General features: G+C 39.6%; 1 protein-coding gene across 1 annotated transcript in view; it reads left to right on the forward strand.

Annotated features, from left to right (window-relative positions):
• Positions 1–26,499, forward strand: part of GFRA1 (GDNF family receptor alpha 1) — a 137,496-nt gene that overhangs the window by 83,079 nt on the left and 27,918 nt on the right. The window contains 3 exon segments of the mRNA XM_048311413.1: positions 15,976–16,085; positions 21,151–21,285; positions 24,334–24,512. Coding sequence (XP_048167370.1) covers positions 15,976–16,085; positions 21,151–21,285; positions 24,334–24,512 — 424 coding nt within the window.

Here is a 26,499-nt window from a genome sequence, read left to right on the forward strand (position 1 = left end):
CTCCTCTGCCCTCAGGAAATGCTTTGCTCCCACTTAGCATTGTGTATGTTTATATTAGAGCATTGTTGTGCTAATTTCATATTTATGTAGTCGTGCCTGAGAATCCTGCTCATTTCTAATGTGTAAATTTCTTGTAGATTATCCAATTCTGTGAATTAGCAAACAAGAGAGATAAACACTATTGTAAAATGTCAAGGACACTGAAGATATGATCTAAATCTTAATAAGTACTTACTTATGCCTGGTAAAATATTTACTTTGAAGTTTGTTTATGAGATTTCCACTGCTGGTCTTAAGCTTTTTGCAGTAGCACTTCAGATGTGCTCAAGTGTTGTTCAGAGGTGAGGAGGTGAGCAGTGCCCTTCGCTCCATGGCTTTGGGGAATCTGGAGACACGTTTCCTACTGACCACAGCAGGAGTAGATTTAAATCAGAGCAGTCTGACTTGCATTCAGCACCTTCACTGCTGATGCTGCTGCAGTTTATGAAAGCTGGGTATGTGTAGGCTCGGAACAACCCATTTTCTATTTCCATGTTGTCCCATTAGTATTTTTACTTGTATGTATTGCCTTGCCTATACACAGGTCTTGTTAATTAGTAGAGTTACAGTATCTTTCGTGTGTTTTCTGCCAAACTGTCAGTGTGAAATTGGAGAGAGGGTTTTATATAGAGACTTCTCCCTGTTATTTGGGTCGTAGTGTTCTGGAATTAACTTGTTAAATTAATGCCATTACTTCTCTCCTGACTGTGTTTTTCTTTGATCAGTTTTGATCTAATGTTGTCCCAGCAGTTAAGTTTTTAATGGTATTTTGTTTAATTTAGCTTCGTGAGTCTGGTGTTGTGCTTTCTCCATTGCAATGTAGCAGAGGAAAGCTTGGTAAAAATCTCTCCCTGAAGTTGCAGCCAGCACTGGGATGAAAATGGATTTATTTGTAAATAAACGGTGGCTTCTTTTGCTTTAGAATGTCAAAATTAAAAAGTTTTGGCTCTTCCAAGGCTCAGTGAGACCTGGCTATGAAGGTGAGGGGGAACACTGGTACAAGGAAATGGGTGGGCAGATGCCTGCAGGGTCTGGGACAGACTCCGTGTGTGCAGCTCTTAGGTCCTGTGGACGTCAAGCAAGCTGGATGTGTTGCTGAGAGTCACCTCACGTTGGTGTTACAACCTCCTGGGCTCTCTAAACTGCTGGTGGTTTAATACCTTCCCTCACTGCTGTCATGAAGAGGAGGAATTGGCACCAAAGCTATCCCAGCCTATAAGGCACTGAAAGACATCTTTTCTCTGTGACTTGTTGTCACAGACTTTTCTCTGTGACTTGCATTTAAAGGAAATTGGTGAGATTTGTTCTCCTGGTCCTGCAGGAAAACAGGGACTTGGGCAGGGCAGGAATGAAATGGGAGATCTCCTCCTTGCTGTTGAAACTACTGGCACTGATAAATATCAGTCCTTATAGTAATTCCAGATACATTTAGAATAATTAAAACAGTAATCAGTAGGTGTGTAATTCTTACTGTGATAACTTCTATTTCATTTTGTAATCAGAAAGAGTATCTAAATGGCAGAATAATTTGAAAATATGTTCTGCCTACTGTGAAGCCAGATAATTTAGAAACTGTTATTTGCATGCCTATTACACCTATTAAAGCCTTTTCATAATGCTAGTTTAGACAAGGGGTAAAAGTTCCAAAGGTTTCCTGAAAATATGTTCATAAAATGGTTTATGAATGCTTCTTACTCAGAAATACAAGATGTGAGTCTGCCTGTACTCTGTATAAGATATCAACTGGGCCTGTGTAAAGTATTTAAACATTCAGTTTTGAATGCTCTTGAAAAGCTTTATCTTGGTGTATGTATCACCAAATCTGTTCTTGAAACAGAGCTAAGAGCAGGGAAGCAATCTGGCCAAACTGTAGGTACCACTAACAGAGATGGCAGGATGCTTTGCTTTTTTATTATTTTTTTTATTCATTAATCTATCTGTTATATAACAAATTCTCGATCAAGGGGAAGAAGAGACCTGAAATGTCAGGAAATGCAAATATGTTCTGACTTATGTAAACAATCCTAATTTTCAACTTCATCAGAATGCTGAATGGTTCACTTTCATTATCATTTGTCTGCTGCCTCTACTTGTATCCCAGTCCACATCCAGCTCTGAAACAATTGTAGTCTCTCAGGCATGGCTGTCAATGCTCAGTGAGAAGAAGAGCAAAAAAATCCAAGAAGAAGCCATTAGAGTTCTTTTTTGTTGTGAGCATAAACAAATCTAAGAAAAGTCAATGTACCATAGAAAACTTTCACCAGTGATGTCTTAGAATAGCACAAACCTCTGAGGAACTTCTTGATCTGATCACTTCAGCCAACAATTAGAAACTTGAGAAAGGTGACTGGCATGTTTTAAGAATATCATCCTGTTGTAAATGCAGGACAGGGTGCTTCATATTTGCCACTATCACATTTGACAGTACTGCAAATACTATTTTGCTTAGTAATAAAAGTGTGAGTCATTAGTTTGGTCTTTTTAATAATCTGTGTTTTGAATTTGCATACTAGGGGTTTTTTTCCTGGATATATTCAGAAGGCACTGACCAGAATGATAATGATACAGACACATTATTTATTGAAATAATGCTATCAATCCATTCATGTGGTGCAAAGATCAGAAAAGAATGGCAGCATTTTTTGCTGATAAAAGAAACTAGTAAGAGCATGCTTCTTGTCCTCCACAATAATTATACTCAAAATGACTGGTCAAATCATTGAGGCTCATTTTTGAAGCTCAAATAGCCGGAAAGAAGTTCTTAACTAACTTCAGAAGACAGTTGTCTTCTTAATTTTTTGCCTTTAGTTCTGCAAAAAGTACATGTTGCTCTCTGCAGCTGTTTTACACAAAAAACCCCCAAAATTGTTGCATAACATATTTAAATAACTTCTTCTTGTGGGATAGCTGAAGGATAATAATGAAATATCCAATTAGGTTCCAGTACATGGGTCATCTCCTCGAAAATACATTGAAAAATGTTTTCAGCACTGTGTGTTCAGAGAGCCAAATCTTTACAAATGCGCTTTCCTTGGTGTGTTCTTACCTCTTGACCAGTTTCTGGTCACCTGTCCTATCCAATCTTAATTTAATTGCAACCACCCATGCACGTCTATATGAAAGATATCTGCTTCTGCAGGTATCAGAACACTGTGTGAAGATATGCAAACGTTGTCAGTGCAGAGAAGAGTTCATCCACTGGAAACGTTAGAACAGAAGCTCAGCTGCTTGCTGCATTTCCTGAAAACATCAGAAACTTGCCAAGGAAATAATTTTCCTTCATGATATTCTGTTGAACACTTTTAATGATCATTTACCTTGGAAAGGGGGTCACTGTGTCTGTGCTCCTTTTCCATAAGGCACGTGAAAACCTGCAGGTGCTTTACCCCTGTAACCTGTTGGTAAAAGTGGCTTCTGTGTGAGGCTTGTGGACTGTTCCTGCAGCAAGTGCCACTGCTGACTGCAAACCCTGCACCCTCGTGGTTCAGCACTAGAGACAAGTCTGTGGTGAGATGTTATAAATGTGCAGGCAACCAATTTTGTCCTGCTCCAGGATGGGGGGAGCCCAGCATCTTGTGTTAGGAGGGAGCCATCCTCAGTTACAGCATTAACAGGGAGCAGTGCACTGGAGGGATGTGTGGGAGGAGATGGAAGAGGGGAAGAAGAAGCCCTTTTCTTCAACTTTTCTATTCCTCACACTCCTCTTCCATTTTTCTCACTTTTTTCCCCTTACTTTTCTTTTCCCCCTGCCTCTTCCCCTCGCTTAGTCTCCTTTCATCTCTTCTTTCCCGATCTTCCTGCAATTATCTGACTTTCAGCGCCTCTCTGACATGGTTGAATTCTATTACAGCCACTTACGGTGCCTCCTCACCTGCTTCTCTGCATGTTGCGCTTTTCCTCCCTCCACATCCTGCCACGGTCCAGTGATCATCTGTAATTCAGCAAATGAGAGGGAAAACAGAGGTGCTGCCTCCCTTTCTGAGCCTTGTAGCTGATATTGGTGACAATTCAGTTGGTCAGATAAAAGCCTGCAAGCTCACTCTCAGCCTGACTCTAGTTTTGCATGTTAAAAGCACACTTGGTGGGTATTTTCATGAAGGACTCAGTAGCATTATACAGTTATGGATAACAGAGCTGGGTTTGAGTCCCTCCAGGGCATTTATATCAATTTGGCACTTGGAGCACTCCGGCAGCTCCTTGAGATGATTGGTTTGCTGTGGTTATGCAAAACCAGGACAACAGCACAGTTTTTGTAATGCTGTTAAGGACATTAAGAAAAGGACACTTGATTTCTAGAGAAGTGCCGGGTGTGCCTGCATTCTGTGTTTGGAGACTGAGTCAGGGAGTGGGTGCAAAACCTCTCGTGCCTGACTCACCCTGCAGTAGGTGTAGGATGCTTGCAGTGTAGTAGGGTGAGCCTGAGCTCTCTGCACCTGCACTCAGGAGAGTTCCTGTGTCTCTAGAATACCAAGCAGGACAGAAAAAATTGGAAATCTACCTTTTGGTCCATGCCCACAAGCTCACCTCACAATAGCCTGAATTTGAAGAGTGATTTTTATGCATATATGTATATACAAGCATGTAAATGTATGCATATATGTATATATTGCTAGAGGTTTATTTATTTAAGTGAAAAAAAAAAAAAAAACAAACCACCAACCAACCAGGTATTCATTCATTTTAATGAACTAATAGTGAGGCATGGTGACAGTCCAGAAAATTCAAAAAATGGGGTCTGAGGGGAGGTGGGAAAGAAGCTGCTGTACTCTGCAGAGGAAACCTGATGGTGTAGAAGAATATGTGTGTGGGGAATTGCTAGCCTGGAAAAAAATATTAATGCAGTCTCTGCAAAATAAGCAAAAATCTTTCAAGAAAGGCAAAGTAAAGATAGAAAATGCTGCAATATTGTATTATTTTCTTCCCTTTCAGTCCCTTACATGATTCATTACTTTGATGTCTTCTGTTAGCAGAGTAAATAGACATAATATTGCTCTCCCCTCCCCCACAGAAACAAAGGTAATTTAAAATTTTTTCCATCTGAGTAAAACTCAAAACGAATCAAGAAGTTCCTCCTTATAAGATATCCATAAATCCCTTTGGAGTAAAAAAAAATCCAAACATCCAGCAAAATAAGACTGCTTTGTCCCTGTTGAAGTGTGGATGGATCTCATTCTGCAAGTGCCAAGATCTGCTTGGCTGGCCCTCTTTTATACTCTCTCTGTTCAGCTTAAGAGGGGCTTGAAGATTAAAAGCTTGCTGGGTGGTTGACATTTCTCTGAAAGCGGGAGAGACACAAGGATACAGTAATTAGAAAAAGGGCTCTGCTTTAGTCCTGCACCCAACTTTCCCTTGGCTTTGTGCTGTACCAATGAAGAGTGTTCATGCTCCAAGAAGCAGTAACTAGAGAGTGTCTTCATGCTGAGGTCCCTTGTCAGGCAAGCTCAAAACTCTCCAGGCAGCATCCCTCCAGTCAGGTGGATCCTCTGCTGATCAGGTTAAAAATAACCTGTGGCGCTGAATATTCCAGATTACCTGCCTACACGGTTGAAGAAGTGAAAGTGGGAATAAAGTGTGCATGTGTGAACATACAACAATCACAAAATAAACTTGGATACCAGTGGTTCAGGTTTTATAGGCTGTATTTAGATACCCTGCTTGCATGGCAGTCTCTTTCTTGTCAAAACGACTCAGTGAGCTGACTGAGGTACTTGTGACCACTGCATTTCAGCTCTAAGAACCTGGGGGCATTTGTATTATCTAAATGTGGTCCTTCAGAGAGCTGTTTAGGTTGGAAAAAACCTTAAAGATCAACAGGTCAAGCCATAAACCAAACACTGCCAAGCCCACCACTAAACCATGTCCCCAAGTGCCACATCTACAGGTCTGTTAACTACTTCCTGGAGTGGTGACTCCACCACTTCCCTGGGCAGCCTGTTGCAGTGCTGGAAAACTCATTCCATGAAGAAAATTTTCCTAGTATCCAATCTAAACTTTCCCTGCCTTCCAGGCACAACCTGAGGCCATTTCCTCTCATCTTGTTACTTGGAAGAAGAGACCCACCTTGCTACAAGCTCTTTTCAGGTAGAGAGCAATAAGGTCTCCCCTGAATGTTCATTTTGTTTGAAAAGCCTTACTTCGTTAACTTAAGTGGAAAAGAAAAGCTGCCTGTATAATTTAAGAAATAAGAAGACTGCAGATTGGGAACATGAGCCAGGAAGGGGGTTACAGCAGGGCTAATGTGACCCATTTTGTTTTGTTGATTTATCAGGGGGGGAGAGATTAAACTACAAATGTTAATTAAGGAGTTTCACACATGTTTAGTCAAAAATATTGAAATACAGGACAGTTAAATTTGGCATTAAACTTTAATAGAGATCTTAATTTGAAGCTACTCATGTCCTTACCATTTAGCAAGCACTTAATTGCTTTGCTGGATGGGGTTCCACTAAGAGTACTGCTACTGCTGATCTTTTGAATTGTTAGTTGAGAGGTTTCTGTAGAGAAGAGTTTAGCATCCACTGGTTTGCATGAGTGGTTTCCACCCCCTGATCTATTAGATGTGGTGAAGAGAAGATGTGTTATGTACACCCAGTCACATTTGGCCAACTTGCTGTTCCTGGGACAAAGAATGGGTGTATATATCACACCTTTTTGCATGCATTTTCTTTAATAAATCAAAATGGTTTTTGTGTTTACCTCACGCCATGTTTATGCTGCAGGCAAGAAGCTGCTCTGTGTTTAATGTAACAGATCTATTCTATCAAGTCCATTCCCAGTGTACTTCCTCTGACATCAGTTACTTCAGTGGATTTATTCCAGGGGAATATTTGGCTCTTCCTGTTCTGTGTAGGTAAATCTTCAGGCAATGCTAATTAGGATAATGTCAACTGATTTTACCATTCCATTATGCTGGACTTTGTAAAGGTTATTTATATCATTCTACATCAGGGCCCAGTGAGAGAATATTTCTGGTGGCAGTCCATCTATTAAAATAGCTGCAAGAAAATGTAAGCACTGGAGCTAAAAATAAAACTCTGTTTCTCAACAGAGCAAGTGACAGCCACATGCATATTTTCAAATTTTAGCATTCTAATGTTTACTGAATAGAAATTGCATTGATTTCATTATATTAATAAAAACTACCATGTTACTGGAGTAACTCCTGTTAAGTGGAAGCCAGATGTAAATGTACCAGTGTCTGCAAAGAGTTCTCAGCAGAGGTGGTGGTTGTTTCCTCTGCTTTAATGACCTGCTGGCTTTAAAACAAGTGACACAGAAAGGGTTTTCTGGTGTGTGTTTACTGTTGATGATAGATTTTCTATGTGAGCTATCTGTGACCCTTGTCTAAGATTATTAATAGATGACCTTACGTGCACACATTTGTGCTTACATTATATTTTTTCAAGCACATTCTATAAACCATTAAAGGAAGCTTTTCTGTTGCAAAGCACAAACGACTAAGAACTCTGTTAAATTCAAACTGTATTATTTGAATGTTAATTCACTTTCTTTTGTTCCATTTCAAGCATAAATCACAGTTGTTGTCCTCTCAGTTACGATGTTCCCTTTGCCAATTAGTCATTATGAAATGGTGGAGATACATCTCAGTAACTGCCCATCATGCAACATTGCAAAATATTTTTCAGAATGGACAGTTCATTTGAGAACAACCTCTGTAAATGTCTGTGTGTATCACAGGCTGTCAGCTCTCGGCCTCACATTTTTTTTCTCCGCCTCGTGTGTTCACGATTTTTTGAGAGTGGAGTCAAAACACAAAGCTCTTAAGACAGCACATCATCCTTAACTGGTAAAAATGGTTTGTTTTCCAATTTTACACTACAAATCAGTGCTTTCTGTACTATCATTATATATCCATATTACTTCTAAAAGTAAGTAAAACATGCTGAATAAGATCAATGCTCTCTTAGTTTGCTGCTGCCAGAACTTCTCGTCTTGCTGTTTGGTGGGGCTGTTCTGTGCATGAAAAAAAACGGGTTCACACGAAAGAGACTCTACTCTGCTTTTATCTTCTATATTTCTGGTTTTGTATTTATTGTCTTACTCCGAGGTCGGAGCAGTATTTGGAGTAGCTCCAGGATGGGTTTCAGCCATGTTGGCTGCCTACAGACCCTGCTCAGTTGAGTACAAGCACACACTGGACACCTTTTCTTTCCTTGAGCCACCTCTCTGACGAGGGGACATGGAGTTGTTTCCTTCAGGAATGTCACCACACATACCATTGAGATATTTTCTTATGCAAAGAGCATCACTGTATAACCTCAAGAAACCTGATGTTCCAGTTCATCTACCAACAAAAACTTTTCTGGTAAAGAGAGAACTTGTATTGGACTTTTTAGATTATTTTCCATCTCCAAACTCCCATCAGTTTCATGCTTGAGCTAGTAGTAGTCTATTATAGTTTATTCAAGTGGTTACAGGCAATATTATTGCCATGGATGTCTTTCTCAGGTACTTGGAACCACATCCTTTCAGTGTGCACCCACAATATAGTTGTTAATAAACGCTGAAGCGTCCAGTGGCACACTCAAGGACTTGCAGTGGCACTACTTTTCCTTGGCTTGCTTTTTGAGAGTGACAGTGATTTTCTTGGGTTACCAGCCTGTAATTCAAAGACCATTCTCTTTGCTCAGCTGATGAAGTGAGAACAACTCTACTCTCTACCCATAATGCAGTAGTTCTTCTCTGAGTAGCATCCTGTCAGGAGACGCTGAGGCTTGGGCATCTTTAAAAAATGCCAGTCATTTTTATTTAGAAGCTTCAAATTAAACAGCATAAAGGAAATTAAACAAAATGAAAATATACAAACTCATGGTAGCTGGAAAGCAGTTGGTGGATTTGTTCATGTTGTTGGAGAGCTTTGGTACAGAGACAGGTAGACTAAATAGAAATCTTACCAGCATCCCCTGATAAAATCACAGGCTGACAATTCAGCCTGTCATTCTGTAGAGGACTCTGACAGAAGTGTTTTCTTTGCAGCTGAGAAGACGGAAACACGTTATGAATGCTTAAGGTCGATGCAAGGAAGCAGAGCCCTGCAAAACATGCTTAATATAGGTTTGGTTTCCTGTAGAATGTTTTCCAGATGTTCTCTCAAACAGGCCTCTAAAAAATGATGTGAGGTAATTTTTTTTCTGCGAACAGAAAGAGAAAATTCTGTTTTGTGTCACAGCATCTGAAAAATCACTGTTCTAATTCTTTATTGCATTACCTTGTGCTCAGGATTTTCACCATATTTCTCAAAATTGGCTTTATTATACAAAAGGTCAGTAGTATATAAATATTTACATAACCCAATTTCAAACAAATCATACTTGTTTAGAATCACTTTTGAGCTTAGTAGTTTCCCTTAAACCCAAAGGAGATCTAATATATTAAATTAAAATTACTCTCATGCATGGTCTTGAGTTGCTTAGAGGATTTAATTACCATTGATAAACTATGACATTAGTGTTTTGTTAAGTTCTTTTGATTTTCTATAGCAGGTACTGTGTAAAAAGATCTAACTGGTCTCCAGCAGATGACACGAGCAAAGGGGAAAGGATAATAACAGAACTTACAGATAACATTAATAGAACTTACTTTATTTTGCTTTGCACTAAGTTCAGTAAAAGAACTGGGTGTAAGGTACTAATTTGTTAATAGAAAAATAGAAAGAACACAATGTTTGTACTTTTAATTTTAAAATACAGATATGCATAGGTGGAAATGCTTTTCATTTTGCGTGATTGAATTCCAAAGAGTTAGATCTCCATTTTATGCGGTATTAGATGTCCAGGAGGCCCCTGGTAAACACGAAGCCTGAGCAGTAACTAATTGCTGGCAAGTGTGTGGGGACATGGCACAGACAGCGAGCTGGGTTGAGTGTGGGTGCTCTGGAGGGACCAGCCTTGGTGGGCTTTGTGCCTGGGCCTGATGCTCTGAGCAAGCCCTCGTGCTGCTAGAAGGCATCTCAATGAATCTTGTGTGGTCCCTGCTGTTTGATCCTGTGTCTAGTTATCCCACAATCCAAATAGGCTGCCTCTGTGTAACTGGGGATTGTCCATATTTTGGTACCAGATGAACAACACAGTTTTTAGAGATAATTGAATCCAGAATCAAATATTTGCTTGGGTTTAGGCTTCCAGTCATTTAAAATAATAAAACAGCAGCAAAACCTGATAAAAACCAGATTCTTTCAGTTAGTCGATGGTATTTGGGTCTAAAATCCTGTAATGGTTTCTGCCAGTGTTGGAAAAGATTTGGATCAGCTCATGTGAGACAAACTGCCTTCAATATTCAGGTCTTGGGAGGCAAATGGTTTGCCATCAGAAATCTACTTTTTACCCTTCCCACTCCCCAAAAGGTACAAATGCTGAGCTAGGTGTCAGGGTGCAGCATGGGGTGGGGGCTTCCTGGGGCTCATGGGGACTCCAGGGATGGGCAGGACAGAACCTTTCAGGCTCGGGAGCAGGGCAGTCCCAGGCATGGGGCATCTCCCTGGGGACAGACTGGGACATCCCCTGTAGCAGACCTGGCTCATTAGGGACCATGGCTGAGTAGGCAGGGCAGGACGGGGGCGGGGGGGGGGCAGAATAGAGACTGAGGTCCTACAGGACCACTGGGGCAGGGGCTGAATGGGGTCCTGGGTCACAAACTGGGTGGGGGAAGCCCCAGGGGTTGGCAGGATCGTAAGTGCCCTCAGAGCCTGGACACTGTCATTGTTTGAGAAGGAGGGTAGCAACCAAACAGAAACCAACCTTTTTGTTGGAAAAATTTAGCAGGGTTGCTCTATAATAAACACATGGGAAAGTGACCTCTTAGATAAAAATGTCAAAATTTGTAGTTGCTCACAGGTGCTCAATAGTGTGTGTAGACAGCTAAGGAGGTGTGAGATTTATTAATATTACACAGCTCTAGTGTCCTTTAATGAAAAAAAAGATGGATCAAAGCTACTTTATGCAGGGAGAGTCGTCTCTTGTTACGGAGCTCTTCTGAGGCTTTTTTTGTCCCACTGGTTGAAAGAGTTACTTATGTGGCCTTTGCCTCATTTTCTCACTGTTTATGAAAGGGAAAATGAAATGCTTCTCCAGCAATGAAGCCATCAGTTTGGCCACACACCAACCCCTCCTGCCATTCTTGCATCCCAGCAGAAGCAGCACCACCCCAGCTGTATGGGTGCTATTTGCAGCCAGAGTAGGACACTGCAGTAGACCCCCACAAAAGAGGAACAAGTGTTTTGACTTGTTGTTTTTTCTGTAATGGTGCCGTTTATCACCATGACACACATTCATTGACTTAGTCTTGCTTTTTTCAGTGCTGGATTTATACTTCTTTTCTGTTTTGAATATTGATGCAGCACTTCCCTTACGTGACTGCACTGCCAAATGGTGTCTAGACGCTGGAGCAGCTCTGACTAATTAGCGTAGTCACCCCAAGTCTCTCAGCTCTGGCATTTACGTACTCTTTAAGTTACTGCTATAAATAGATGCCTAAACACAAGCAGCAATGTAAGGAGAGGTGGCAGTGAGCATGCCCAGACTTCACCTGACATCCCTGAGGTGTGGCACAGGACAGCTGTTGCTCTCTGCATTCCCACCAGGGTGAGTGGTTGTAACCACTCTCTTGGACATCACAACTTAATATGTGTGCAGCCAGCAGGAGACCTGGGTTCAGTGTCTTGCTTGGTCTGAACATCACCAGTGCCAAGGCAAGGTGGAGACATTTCTCTCCTCAGGGGCTCAGCCCTTGTGTACCAACAGTACAGTCAGAGAGAAAAAAAGCAGAGCAATCAACACCTGCCATCCCAGCAATGTGGGTACTTCTTGGGGAGGATTCTGACTCAGAGAGTTGCTTTCTGATAGGCCATGATTTGCACCCAATCCAAACTAAAAAGTATAAAAGTTTTCTGCAACTTCACAATTTATATCATACTTTTAAGTATTGCACCAATGCTAAAGCTGAATTGACCAGCCTTAAAGAGGGAGCACTGATAAATATCAAAGATAACTTCAGGACATCAAAGAACTTTCACAAAACCTTGAGACTAAAAAGTAGTGAAAATCTAATCAATGTTACCTATGCAACGGGCTGTGCTAATATAAAATTAAATTGCCTCAAAAATTATATGCAGATTAAATACAATACTGCTATTAACAAAGCTTATTTGTAAGCAAAATATGAAAGTTTTGATTTATCCAGCTGAGTATTTGAAGAGACACTATCACAAGGAAAGCAAATTAACTTTGCTTCCTTTGTATTTTAACTATTACAAATTATTTTACTGGTACTAATACAAAGCATTAGAGAATAGCAGGTTTGGGATTTTTTTCTTTTCAGAAAGGCTGTTTGTTGTTTGAGCAGATTTTCTTTGAATTTGCCTATGGGATTATGGGATTATTCTTATTTTTCCAGCTAGTGGTATACAAAATATTTAAAGTAAGCTCTTCAGAACATCTGCAGGTTTTCCAGGGCTAAGATAGGACTAATTTAATTTGTGCAGTTTCTGCCCTACAAAGAGATTTTTTTTTTTTCTTTCTAACTCTTCCTGGGAGAAAGATTTCTGGGTAGTACCCCTTATTTATGCAAGGAAAAGGGAAGAAATCATAAATGCTGCTGTGCACAATGAGGATTTTGTGACAGAAAAAGAAATTAATAGTTCCTTTTAAATGTGGTCCTGGTACGTGGTATGAACAATATAAAACTTCCTGTCTTTCTCTCTCCAGCAGTGAGATATGTCTGTATACATTGCAGATGTAAAACTGTGCACACTTGAAGATACATGTGGCAAGCTCTGTTTGTTCTCTAGATAACAAAACTGCTCAGTCATGGCTTAGAAACTCCCAACTTGCCACCTACTGAAGTGCCTACCAAGTTGCCTCCTGCTGAAGGAGCACTGAGTTAACACCGTGTGCCTATTTTTTATAGGGCTGCTATTATCAGGTTGCTCTGATTCCACATCCCTAAAAGCATTGTCTCTTTTACCCAAACAGTTCTTAATATTCATGTGCAATACTTTAGGATTAATGGTTCTCATTAGGCTAATTTGTCTTTCTCTCTAGATAAATAGCAATGCCGCTGTTTTGGTGTTCACTGATGAGCACACTTTCCTCACTGCCAGTCGACTGGAAATGTTTCGGGCTACATCTTCAGTGGGTGTTAATCAGCAGATCTGCACTGAAAGTATTGGAGTATTTTATGGCAGATGGAGGTCTCTGGTTTTATTTTCTGGCCTTCAATTTATCTCCTGTACAAATGAATCCACATGAGTATCAGGTGTAGTTAACAGCTCAGGAGAGGGTGAGAACTTGGATTGTGTGAAGTTTGGATGACTTGCTAGGGAAGGGGTGTGTGATAATGTCCAGTAATGCTCAGACCAGAGCTATCTGAACTATATTTGACTTACAAAAACTGAAATGTGCAGTGTTGTCACATCATTACTTTTTATGACCGCAAAAAATTCTTCAGAAATTCACATGGAAATCAAGCTGTATGCAAAAGAGATCAGCAGAGCTATTTTTAACCTCCTTTAGGAACAACAAATAAGTTCTTTAAGCAGGCTGGGTAGTAAATGACTGGTGTTATTCCATAGTTATCAGTCCTTAAAAACATTTAGAGAAGAGGAGTGTATTAAATGATCTCTGGACCAATGCATCTAATAACCTAAGGGAGAGCTGGACATTTAAGAAGAATGAAATGATTGCAAGAAGTGTTTTCATGATTATTGAGACGCTGATTGTATAATTCCACTGCCAAAAAGATTTATTTGTGGTCACATAAGTAATGAAATTTAGATCTGAGGAGCTACTTTGTTTTAGAAATGCAAGAATACTGTATATACAGAAGGCTTGCCCTTCTGTTTATACATGGCAGAGGTTTTTCATACTAGATAGGTGTAATAGGCTCTATTCTGTTCTGAACCTGACTTCATCCGGGTATTAGTAGAATTAGAAAAATCCTTTGAAACTGTCAACTGTCTTTGTTCCCAATTGATCCAAAAGCTGGATTTGAGCCACTATCTTAATTACTGACAAAGAGAGGAATCACTGCAGTGACAGAGGGTTTCCTTTCCCAGACTTTCTTCATGGTGCTGCTATTTATCTCTTCCCATACCTTGAGACCCATTTCTTCTCAGCCTGTCTCCTGGTAGGTACAGTCTATATTCACCAGCTAAGTAGGGGGTTTATGTAAATTTAGAAGTTTATGTACACATACACATAGGGCAGTAGGGCATCCTGAAGGCTCGGTAGAGAGATTGACTTTTTTAAAGCTATTAAAGGCAAGTGGGTACAGATTTTCATCTCAAGGTTAAGTGGTTAAATAAGGCAAGAGAGGGAATGAGAAGCTTAGAGTTGACTGTGACATGAAGGCAACCATGGATTTGCTGGTGTCAGTACAGTTAGCGAGAGATGGAACTGAAATAAGGCCATCAGAACAGCTCCCATAAATTCAGGTATAGGTTGCATGGAGTTTATTTATAGGATGCTTTCTCAAACTAAGCCTCTGAACCTTTTGATGTTTGCCCATCGTTACTTTCAGGTCAATTAATGATGTGTATCCAGTCCCATTCCGGGGTAGGTAAAACAATAAAGCAAACAAAGATAATGAGTCTCTGGAGCATGTAAACAAATAAAGTAAATCACTTGCAAATCACTTGTTTCTGCTAACTTTTGTGGGGCTGTTGCAAAACTGAAAAAGTGCATTTATATTGCAAACCTGCATAATGCTGGAGCAGTGATGAAAATTCACAGATTGTACTGTTCTGATTTTGGGAGGGCTTTGCAAAGATTAAGCATCTGATCCTGAGACATTACTGTGGGTTGTCAGATGAAAAGGAACATTTTTATACCTATTTCACAGAAGAGAAGATTGAAGTAGGGAGGTGATTTTTTTTTTTTTCCATGCAGATAAAGGTCTAAATAAGACTTTGTAAATAAACAAAAGTCGCTACTCCAAGATTATAAGGCTAAGCTGAGCAGGGGAGCGCCTGTAGGATGTGGGACCTTGCCTCACCTCATCAATGCCTCGCAAATATTACAGACCTGAATGGGAGCATTACGTGGCCTTTAAGTCACAAATAACCAGAAGAGACCGTGTGTATTAGTCCTTTTATTTTCCAACATAGTAGTATTCAGTTGATCACAATACAGCTTCACTCTGGTCTTAAAGCACCTCCTGTATGTAATCAGTGCTCTCCCCTCCTTGGTCATGGGCAGAATGAGGTAAGTGAAGATAACGTGGCCACTCAGCAGCAGCACTCAATGCAGAGCACACTTTCCTTTCCTCTCAGCCCTGGACTCAATACTCTGGACTTTGGATGAATGTACATTTTATGAGAACAAATAGATTCTCAGTGCCATGGCTCTGGGGGGCCAAGGAGACCATGCCAGCTGGTCCTGCCTGCTGCCCCACTTCAGCCAGCTGCTCCTGCACGCCAGTCCAGAGCAGGGGTGATCCCACTCTCTGGAAACTCAGGGCAGCACCAAAGCAGGTCCTGCTTCAAGTCTTGCAATGAGTCTTGCTTACTCTGTGAGCACAAACATACAGTTTTGTGTAATCAGTAAAACAGCAGACACTGTGTTCTGGGGAAAAGACTCCAGTTAGAGTTCAGATCCAGGCAAAATGACTCCTCATATGATAAAATAACTCTTTGTCTTTTTTTCCTGGCATGAAAATGCAGAACATTTCTTTTACTAAAGGGCAGGCATTTCCCTGTTGTTCTGTTCCTTTTTTACTGTTTTCTTACACTTTTTTGTTCTGACTTCAAAAATAGATTCTGGAAAGAGATGCATGTTAGAAAGAGACTCTCAATGGCTGAGATGTGTCCAATATGCATTTAAGTTAAAGAATATTAAGCCTTGTCCAAAAATAGAGAGTGTAAAAGGTAAGAATGCCTTCAGGCTTGATTTTTAAAGATACACATTTTTCTTCCTGTTGCAGATCTCGCCTTGCAGATTTCTTCACAAACTGCCAGCCTGAGTCACGCTCTGTTAGTAGTTGTCTGAAGGAGAACTATGCTGACTGCCTTCTCGCTTACTCGGGGCTTATTGGTAAGAGGGCAGGGAAGGGTGGAGGCTTGCTCATGAGAAAAAATCCCAAACTGCATTTTGAAGGCCCATGTGAAATAAAAACTGGAATATAATACTGTATGATATGATACTAGGCCAGTTTCTCCACCTACATGTACTGGCCCTGTTTAGCCTTACAGAGATTCTTGGGGTAAGTTTGTACATTACAAGAAAATTAAGGATGGAAGATAAGGAGAGAAAGGTGCTTGAATTTGAAGTAAATTCAAGCTTAAAAAAAGTAAAGCCTATTAAGATGGTTGAATGTAGGACAGAGGAGTAGGAAGTTAACAAGTGGAAGTGCAGCTTGGTTGATTTTGCAGCTGTCATCACAGGTTGGGATGAACACCTTCAGAGAAAGATACCTGAATTTGAGGTATGTAACAATAGAACAATCCAGCCTTTTATCAATTCCACCTGCTATTTTTTCCCTGATATCCCTCTGTCCACTCTTGTCCACAGTGTTTTCAGAAGTGCCTGTCAATGAGATGAACTGAGAACAAATCTGAAATCCTCTTCCCTCCCCAACGTAGTTGTTTTTGTTTGTTGTCACTTTCCTGAGTGTCAACAGGCACAAGGATGCCTTTATGGAAGCCAGATTCCACATGCCACGCTCAGTATTTGATTCCTGAAAGAGAGATAACATGTCAAGAAGCTGAACGTGTTGTAGAAATATCATAGTTGGGCCATAAATAATAAGTGAATGTCAAAACTCTGAAACAAACAAATTTGAAAGGCCACCAGATAAGATGTTTTTAAGCTTACAGCCTGCACCTGCCACAGTGCAGCAATATCCCCTTCTGTTGGGCATGAAGGTGCCAGCTCAGGCCCTGAAGCTGATCCTGCTGTTAAATAAATGTCTCTGGAGATGATATTGAAATGAAAATATTTCTAAAATAGGTTGGGTTTGCTGAAAAATGACTGAAAGCTATACTCAGTGGCTTATTGTTACCATTCTTATTACTCTAGCAGCTAACAAGTGAGGTAAGTCCATGTGGCAATGGGTAAAATGAGATGTGATGGCTTCAAAGGATATTCTTCTACCACTGAAGAGATTAAGACAGTATGGAAAGGGTATAACATCTGAACAGTTATGACAGACTGTCATTTGACTCTGAAACAGAGAATTGAATAGCCTTGAAATCTGATCTTGTCAATGAGATTAAGAAGTCTGGCTGCTGGCAAGGAGTAACTGTTACTAACAGATACTTCTGGGTAAGAGCTGCCAAGAAGTTCTTGCTGGACCTGGTGAATTTTGCTGGCAGTTTTGTCGGTTTCATTTTTCAATTTAACCCCAAAGATGACCCAGTTCCTCTTGTGAGGAGTTTTTGTGTTAGTGGGGATGACCATGCTGCTGTCACACATCAGAAATGTGGAATGGGTGCCTAAGGAGTTCAAATCAAAAGGAGATCTAGTTTTCAAAGGGAGAAATATACATTTTTCTTCCTTCCTGCTAGCCCCTAGAGACATGCAAAAGAGGAGCTGACTGGTGTTACAAGAGTTTTACTTCTTTGTATTAATTCTTTTAAACCAAGAGATTACCAAAATGTTTCTTGTGCTGAAGCAGTAAATTCCTGCTTCTGATACCAATCTGATATGAAAGTGGAGTAAGGCAGAAATCAGAGGTATAATCTTTCAAATGTCTGCTTAGTAGATATAAAACACAAGAAGAAGAGTCAGATTGTGGGTAAGAAGCTGCTACAGATCCATTCATCCATCGCACCTTCAGGATCTCCTTTTAATTAAGATAAAATATTGATCATTAAAATAAAATATTATCTTGTTCAGCCATTTCATTAAATGTAGCAAAAATTGCACCTCCACAGAGTTTGTTCAGGAAATTGAGGCTTCTCTATGGAAGGTATAGTGAATGTGAGTCTCTCCTCATATACAGGCATGTAAATGAGAGTTAACTTCACTGAAGTTAGTGGAATCCCACCTAAAATCTTCAATGGAAATAGAGCTGGGCACAGTTTTCATACGAGATGCTTTATCAATTAAATGGAGAATGATCTGTAGGGGCTGCTTTAATGTTTGCATCAAAGATATGTACACTTCACAGGAATTTTGAAAACTTCAATTCATTGCTTTAGGCTCCTTGTAGTATAGGGATAAATGAATACATATTTTTAAGTAACAGAAAAATATAAAAAATTATTAAATGTAAAAGGAGACTGTGGGTAGCCATGTTTGAGTCAGTGCTTTGGTTACAGCCTCACTACAGCATCTGGACCTTCTGCACTTCCACATCAATTAAGGTTTGCTCTAACTGCTGACTTCAAGATCTGCTTTAGCATTCACTGTCTGGCACATTTTCCCTTGTCTTGAGCAAAATCCATCCAAGTCCCCTGGAATTCCCAGGAATTCCATGAGAGTTTGTGTGAATAAGCTGGAGTTGCTTTGGGCCGAAGAAACTTTGGCCATTTGCCCCTTCTCTTAGATGCCCCATCCATCTCCTTATTAATTCACCCTAATTTGAGCAACCTCTTGGCTGTGTTTAGGCCAGCTCTACTTTTGTCTAAAATGTGGAGGTCTGACTGCTGACTTTTGAGACCATCAAAGAGCTGTTTGATACCCAGAGTTCAGAAAACCAAACATGTCCTATTTTCCTGCCAGCCACCATGGTTTCTCTGATCCCTTAGTGTCCATCAGCAGAATTTCCAAGATGCCAGCCAGTGGGGAGGGGGGAAGGGAAGAGCACACACAATTGCAGGGAAAAAAGAACATCCACCCCAGGAAAGCAAGCATATAATCCGCTTGGGTTCACATCTGCCCCCAGGTTTAAATGACAGACTGATTTTCTACTAGCTGCTCTTTCAGCCACTCTGTTTTTGCTGGATGCACAGTTTGTGTGCTGTGTACACACTTTCCTTGTCCTGTCTTTCCTGTATTCATCAACCCTAATTGTACCTTGGTATCTGTTACACTTTTAACCCCTGTCTTAACCCATTATAATTACCTTATTACCTCTTTGTGATAAGACAGTCTTACCTCAGTGACCTTTTTAATTTCCTTAATACCTTTTTGTTTTTTAACCCTTCACTAAGCATTTTCTAATTAGAAGTTTTTTTCAGCCTACTGTTTCCATTTGCAAAATCCTCTTGATTCTCACTTTCTTTCACTTCTTTTCAGATCATGTTGCAAGGCTAAAATAGTGTTCTGAACCATCAAATGGATGAGGGAGAGACATTTTAATGTGTTTAATTTAATATCATTCCTCTTCTTATTTATCTACTGTCCAGTTTTCATTAATAATGCAAATTATATTTCCCTATTTTACTAAATTCTGTACCTCCATTTAATGAAATTTGAGCCATGCTGTTTACTCATGTACTAATCTCATGTAGAATTTGAGCAAGTATTAGTCCAACTATCTGTTAAATGCTGCAAGTAGACAAAAGTATGGGATTATAGTCAAATTTAAGAACACCCCAAAACAAGACAAAAGATGCTTTTTGGGAATTTCACAATGGGACCACATTCATTTTCACATCCATTTCTGTCTTTCTCAGGCCAGCCGTAGTGCCTCTTCTCCTTTGTCTCCCACGTCACATATGAAGCAGTTTGCATGTTGATTTGTTCATTTCCCAGCACTGCCTGGTGACAGAAAGGCTATTAGACATCACTCTGTGATTTGTGTTATTTCTAATGTTTCTTTTTTTAGCTTGGAGTTTGATAGCCCCTTCCCGTCTGTTATTGCAGATTCTTGGACCCCAGACCTATGCGCCAAATTTTCTCTCCTAGTGTACACTTTGGGTCTCTAACATTTGTCCTTCATCTCTTCCATCTTCTTAATGACTACTTTGATGTCAGTTTTGAGGAGATGTGATCACATTTCCTCAAGATATATGACCTGTCCTAGAATTGCAGATTATCAAGTGAGGAACATGTTCCCTGAAGCAGCTGGCAGCTGTTCAGGTCTGGAATATCTTCCCGTTTTTATTTAATTTTTCCCTTTTGGTCAGACAAATAAAATAAAGTTTCAAACTTCTCAATCCTGTGGAAAGTTTGAAATATCTGACCTGCTGGAGTGATGCCTTCAGTGAGATTGCTGGCTTGAGCAAATGCTCATCATACAACAGTTTCCTGATCCAGATGAGAAATGCACAGTTGCTGTACATCTTTTAGGACACAAAATGCCTTCTTTGGTTTAATTTCATTCTTGGTTGCCTTGAGTTGACATATAAATGGGAGAATATTTACCCAAGAATTTGTAGCAGTTAAAATCACCCTGTGGTTGGAAAGCTGTTGACAATGTTTAGGAAATAATCACTGTACTGAGAAGTAGTGAGATATCAGGATTAATAGTAATTTATTACCTGCAGAGAATCTGCTGTACCTTTTCATGCTTGCTGGTTTTTGTTCTGTTCATCACCATAACCCAGGCTGCTGGCAGGTCCCTCATGAGCACCCTGGGGTTAACCATGCTCCAAGACATAGTAGGGCTCCCCTCAGCATGACCAGCATTCTCCTCGATCATGCATTTCAGAAATGGTTTTTCAGTCTGGCTGCAGACTTGAGGAGGAAGCACAGGTCTGGGTACCTGGTCTCTGCCATTTATTTTCAGCTAGAATTAAAACCAGAAAAAACACAAGCGAGGAAGGAAAATCGGAGTTTTAAGTGCCGCTTTAAGGATACAGTCCACGTGTGTTTGATCTGGCAGCAAAGCCCTTTAAAGAGGTGCTCACCCTCTCCCAACCCCTCCCTCCCTTCTGCCACGGCTTTCTACCTGTCAGTTCTGCTGATGCAGCTCTCTGTGGGAATCCTTTTTGGAGGGAAGAAACGTGTCTTTAATGTGTGATTCATGTTACAGTCCCTAAAGTGACTGCATTCAGACCACAGAGGGTGTGAAATATGGCACAGGGCTGGGTGTCAGAGGGTGAGAGCAGCCAGGAACTGTTAAATCTGGAGGTCAGAGCCCTGCTGTGGGTCTGTGTTGTGAATCCAGCCCCGAATACATGACTTAACAAGGGCTGTGTGCCATCTTAGGGTGGAAGGAATGTTCCAGTGCAAAGGTGGCCCACAGTGCTGTGCTTCACTCTGTTGACAGGCACCGTGATGACACCAAACTACATCGACTCCAGCAGCCTCAGCGTGGCCCCGTGGTGCGACTGCAGCAACAGCGGCAACGACATAGAAGAATGCCGGAAATTTCTGAATTTCTTCAAGGACAACATATGCCTTAGTGAGTAGAAAATTAGATGTCTTTTAATGTGTTTCAGGATGTTTTCTATAATTCCTTTACTGCTTAAGTGTGTTATGATACATCAAGGCCATCACTTTGCACTTTGTTGAGCGTGGTTCTGTTGTAGGTGTAAAAATTAAAAGAACGAGCAAGTGTGCCTGATACTGTGGTTTATGGCCAAGATTGCAAACGTGAGAAGCTCTCGGAAAAAAAATCAAAATCCAAAGTTGTTTGGTACTGAAATACGTTTACATCACAGGTCATATTTGGACCCTGACAGTCAGGCAGCATCTTTATCACGAAATTGCAACACCTGAGGGGTTTCTGTATAATTTAAGAACTTTATATAAAAAAGACATGTAGTTTAGGATATGAAGGATTTGCCATAAGTAAGTATAAATTTGATTGTGCTTGCAATTTACAGCCAACTTCCTTTTTTTTAGGATATTTGATCTCAGATGCCTGGTTTTAACACAAGCTTGGATAGTAACTATTGTAAAGATTTTGTTAAATTATTGATTTTTTTTTTCCTGTCGGACTCACTTCCAAATTAGGGACTATTATAAATTTCAGAATGGCTCAGTGGAGTCAATTTTGGCAGGTTTTCTTTTCAAATTTCCTGTCTGCCTGGAGCAGCATAATTGGATGATGTGGAGTGTGCATCAGAGTTTTAATTTCAGATAGATGAGGAGACCGAAAGAGCTTGGCTTCCCTAGTCTAGCAGAACAGAAGTTGAAAGGATACGTGATTGTCCTCTGAAATTGCATTAGAGGGGCAAGCCCAGGGAGGGGAAGGGATTGCTTCACCTGCAGGACAGCGTTGGCATAAGATCAAAAATGCAGATACTGACCATACATATTTAGGCTCAAAACTGAAAAATTTTTAACCATCAGACTAAAGTTAAGAAATAGGCTTCCAGCGGGAGTTTTGAGGGTAAAAGTGGTTTTAAAAGTCATATTTCATCAGCTTATGCAAAGAAGCAGACATCACTGCTTTTCTCAAAAACAGTAAATTAACTCAGTGATCCAGACTGGCCCATCCAGCCCTACAAACTTGAGCTGATGCTAATACAGTGTTCAGTATTTTAGTAGAGATTCTGAAAATCCCCATTGGTAGATTCTGAAGAGGCAGCATTGTAGTGAAGACACAGGGAGTTTTGTGCACAAAAACCTGAGTTGCTCTGTGATACACTATTTATTAAGCTTTGGAAGAACAAATCAATTACGCAAGATCATTTAACAAAAGAAAAAGAGAAAAGAGTTCAAAACTACAAGGGGTAAAATTTAACAATATGCCATCAGACCTTCTTCAAGCCTAATGGTGGTTGCCATTTATATCTATTGCAATACCTCAGATTTTATTCATTTGTGAATGTAATCATTTCTAGAGTGTTACAGGTTCCTTTTAGAACATAAAGACAGAGCGATTCCTTGTCCTTTCTTTTGCTATCAGTACAAAAGCATTAATGAAGACAAATCAAAGACATTGGAGGTTACTGTGAGACAAATTATGTCATCCAAGCTGCAAGATATGTCTTCTTCAGGAAGAAATTAAAGTTGTTTCTGGATTTTATATGAAGCATTGTCTTTCACATAGAAGGGCAATTTTTAGAAAATTTTATTTTCATTAGTGGGCCTTCCACTGCCTGGAGAAAATGTCATTAAAATCCTTCCCACTTCTTTTAAACAACACAGAAACTTCTTTTTCTATGATGGGAAGAAACTAGGAATTTCTTGCTGGTCTGTTTCACTAAAGTATATTTCCCCTACAAAAAGGAAAATGAACCTGTTATTTGGGGCATTTACAATAATGGTCAAGTTGAAGTTGCTCATTATAGGGCGGTTGGATGAGAGGACCTTGAAAGGTCCCTTCAACCCAAACAATTCTGTGATTCTGTCATAGAATATCTCAAGTTGGAAGAGACTCATAAGGATCATCGAGTGTGATTGTATGAAATAATTGAAGAAGACTAATTTCAAAGGCCAGTTGTTGCTTTGAAAACTGGAAGGATTGCAGGTATTTCTGTGACCCTTCTTGCAACAGTGGAAACAAAGAGTTACTGTGAATTTAGGAAATAACTGCTTTTTATATTGCCTTATTCAGGGAAACACAAGAAAACTTATCATATCCGTCTTCCCCCTTTGTCTCCATTAATGCAGCTCATTCTAGTGCTTTTTACAAGTTCTTCTCTTTGCATGCTGGAGTTCTAAGAACTAATATCAGAAGAAAATACATCTTTTTCAGAAGAAAATTACATGTAAATTATTTTATAAGGGAAGGAATGCCACTGAGAAGAAGTGTTAATAACTTCCACATGTTAGTCCCCAGTGAAATTGTTTGATTTCTTGTACAAAGAATTTGAAATAAGAAATCCCCAAATCCTTGTGAATCCCCAAAGACCTGATTAAGAACTGTTTTTCTATTTGTTTATAAAAAACTCCAACCAATTTACTCTTGCTGTAAACACACTCTTTAATCCTGTGAAACTGTGATAAGCTTTTTAACTTTTATATTCTAAAGTTTTAGTTTAACCATGTTTCCCTCACCCAATTATGCAGATTTTGATTGAAAATGGTAAGGAAAAGATTGCCTCAGTTAAACTATTTTGTAGTTATAGGCATATTAGTTTTACTACACCAAGCTGTAGAAATAAATATTTATCCTGTTCTCTGTTATTAGTTTGCTATATAACATTACCTGCCTGAATTAGGACGTGACATTCAAACTGTATTTTAAATCTTGAAAGTAAATTTTTGAGTCCTTTGGATGGTAACAAATATGATTATGGTAAGTCCTAAAGCTTCTGTCAAGAATTACTGGAAATGTTACAAAGAAGAGGCTGCACCAAAGAATTACGTGACCCCAGATTTTCAGTTCACGTTTCTAATCAGTTCAAAAATAAAACACATTTTTCAGCATAAAATTGAGTTTCTTTAAATACATATTTTAAATGTAATAATTATTATAATGGTAATAAAAAACAACTCAGTTCTGCTTTTTGCCTTTTTTTTTTAGAAATAGAAAATTGCCTGTAATTTATTTTCACAGAAAATGCAATTCAGGCCTTTGGCAATGGCACTGATGTGAATGTCTGGCAGCCAATCTTACCAGTACAGACCACTACAGCCACAACTACGACAGCTTCCAGACTCAAAAACACAGGGTCAGAGACCACCAACAATGAAATACCCTCCCACAATGATTCACCAGCATGTGCAAACCTGCAGGTAAGAGAGTTTTGTAGTTGTTGTTGTGCAAAAATGAAAGTTTTTCATAAATACCTGTAGAGTAGTCTCCCACTGCCTAAGTAGATGCCTGCCTAAATTGGAATATCTGTTTATTCCCATGGTTAAAAGCTGCATATATTGTGAGATATCAGACACTCTTATTTTAAATCAGAAATTTGCTTATCTCAAAGTGGACTTTACTGCCAGTTGCTGACTCAGAAACAGGGGATGGTATTTAATTTCTTATCACAGGTTTGAATATGAATGTGGCACTCTCCACATCCTGCCAGGATATGTCAGATTAATTTAATCCCCTGAGTAATCCAAATACAGAGGGAACCCTTAATGTGAGCTAGCATGTCCTGCTGCCTTCTTTCTTACGTTATTGGCATTAAACTCAAGAAGGTTTTTTGGCTGAGTAGGTCTGGATATTAGAGAACATGTGGTGCTACAAACTACATGGTGAAGAAGCTGGGCAAAGATAAAACTATTTTGAATCAGGCACTTTCTAGAACTGGGGTCAAGGTCATGATGTGATTTTGGCCAGTGGCTGTAGCGATTTTCTTTGACACTTAAATTAGGCTATTGATAGGGGATCGTTGATTTTGGATTTAGAGGCACATCACTTGCTGAAGACAGTTGTTGCAGCTCTTTGAAAGATTGAAGGACTTGGGCAGGAGACAACAGCAAAATCAAGGCAGGAAAGAGGTAGCAGGAAATGTAAAATGAAAACAACCTTAGGCCAGGTTAGAATCAAGCTATAAAAATTCCTGGTGGTTTAAATGCAAAATTAGGTCAGGCAGGGATAGATCAGCTTGTCCTGTTTATTTTTGTCTTTACAGAAGGAAAATTGCTATGTAACACAAATGTAAGTGTCCAAACTTCAAGGTCTCAGCTGATACCAAGATAATTTTTTCTGGATTTCTGGCTTTCCACTGTTAAAGCATTGATTTTTTACTTCCCTATAAAAAAATTCTTTTTTTTTCTTTGTCTTAAACTGTATCAAAGTTTCCATGTGCACTGAACTAGAAACTTTTTATTTCTCAGAGATATGTTTTGCTTCTTAATTTTTCCTGCACTACTCTCTCTCCTTCATCCTTTTCCAGTTCCTGCATTTATTTTGCATTGGAAAATTGTATCTGAATCAACATTAGGGACATTACAAAGTCACAAAGTATAGGGGGTTAATGATACATGGTGCTGAGTTTAGGTCCTTCTGGTTTTTTTTAATTCTGTTTTTCATACCTGTGCATTCACTATTATTTAAGCTTTGTAAGTTATTGGTAAGAGAGACAGTTGGAGGCATATATTGCTATTTGCAATAGTCATTTAACCAGTAGAATATGCTGAAAGAAACGCAGCCTTTTTAACACGAAACTTGGAATCTCTTGCATTTAGAAAAAGACCTTGATGGGATATTATTGAGTCACTTCATGTTATATTAAAAACTTGTATTATGGGAGAGATCACATTTTCCTTCAGTGTTTGTACAGCCCCCTGTAGAGTAAGGCCTCCAGATGCTACCAAAGTACACAAAATAAATAGAGAACTGAAGAAATGGCAAGTGACCACAAATCCCATTGGATTCACTTCAATTTCCAAATGCTCCTTAAGCCTGAATAGATGTTCCTGTATTTTGAAAATGACTTAAATTCTTCTCTGTCCTTGCTCCTGTTACTCTGGCATTTTGAAGTCACATCCCACATGAGTTTATCAGCTGTGGTTTAAAACTCTGCTATGACTTCAAGTGTACCCTCCTGATGTACTTGGCACAAGAAGTAAAGGTCTGTAGGGAAAAGAGGTTCCTTTAAATAAATGATCTCTGCTGTTTGGTAGAAACTATAGATAAGGTCTGCACTAAAAGGTCACTGAAGTTATGTAAATCAAGCAGTTTTATTCCTCTGAAGTACAATATTCTATGCTTACTGCTTCCTTCTCTCAGAACTGAAACACAAAGAACAAAGCTCTAATATTTTAAAGCATTTTT

This window comes from Corvus hawaiiensis, chromosome 8, assembly GCF_020740725.1.
Source record: "Corvus hawaiiensis isolate bCorHaw1 chromosome 8, bCorHaw1.pri.cur, whole genome shotgun sequence".
NCBI classification, from domain to species: Eukaryota; Metazoa; Chordata; class Aves; order Passeriformes; family Corvidae; genus Corvus; species Corvus hawaiiensis.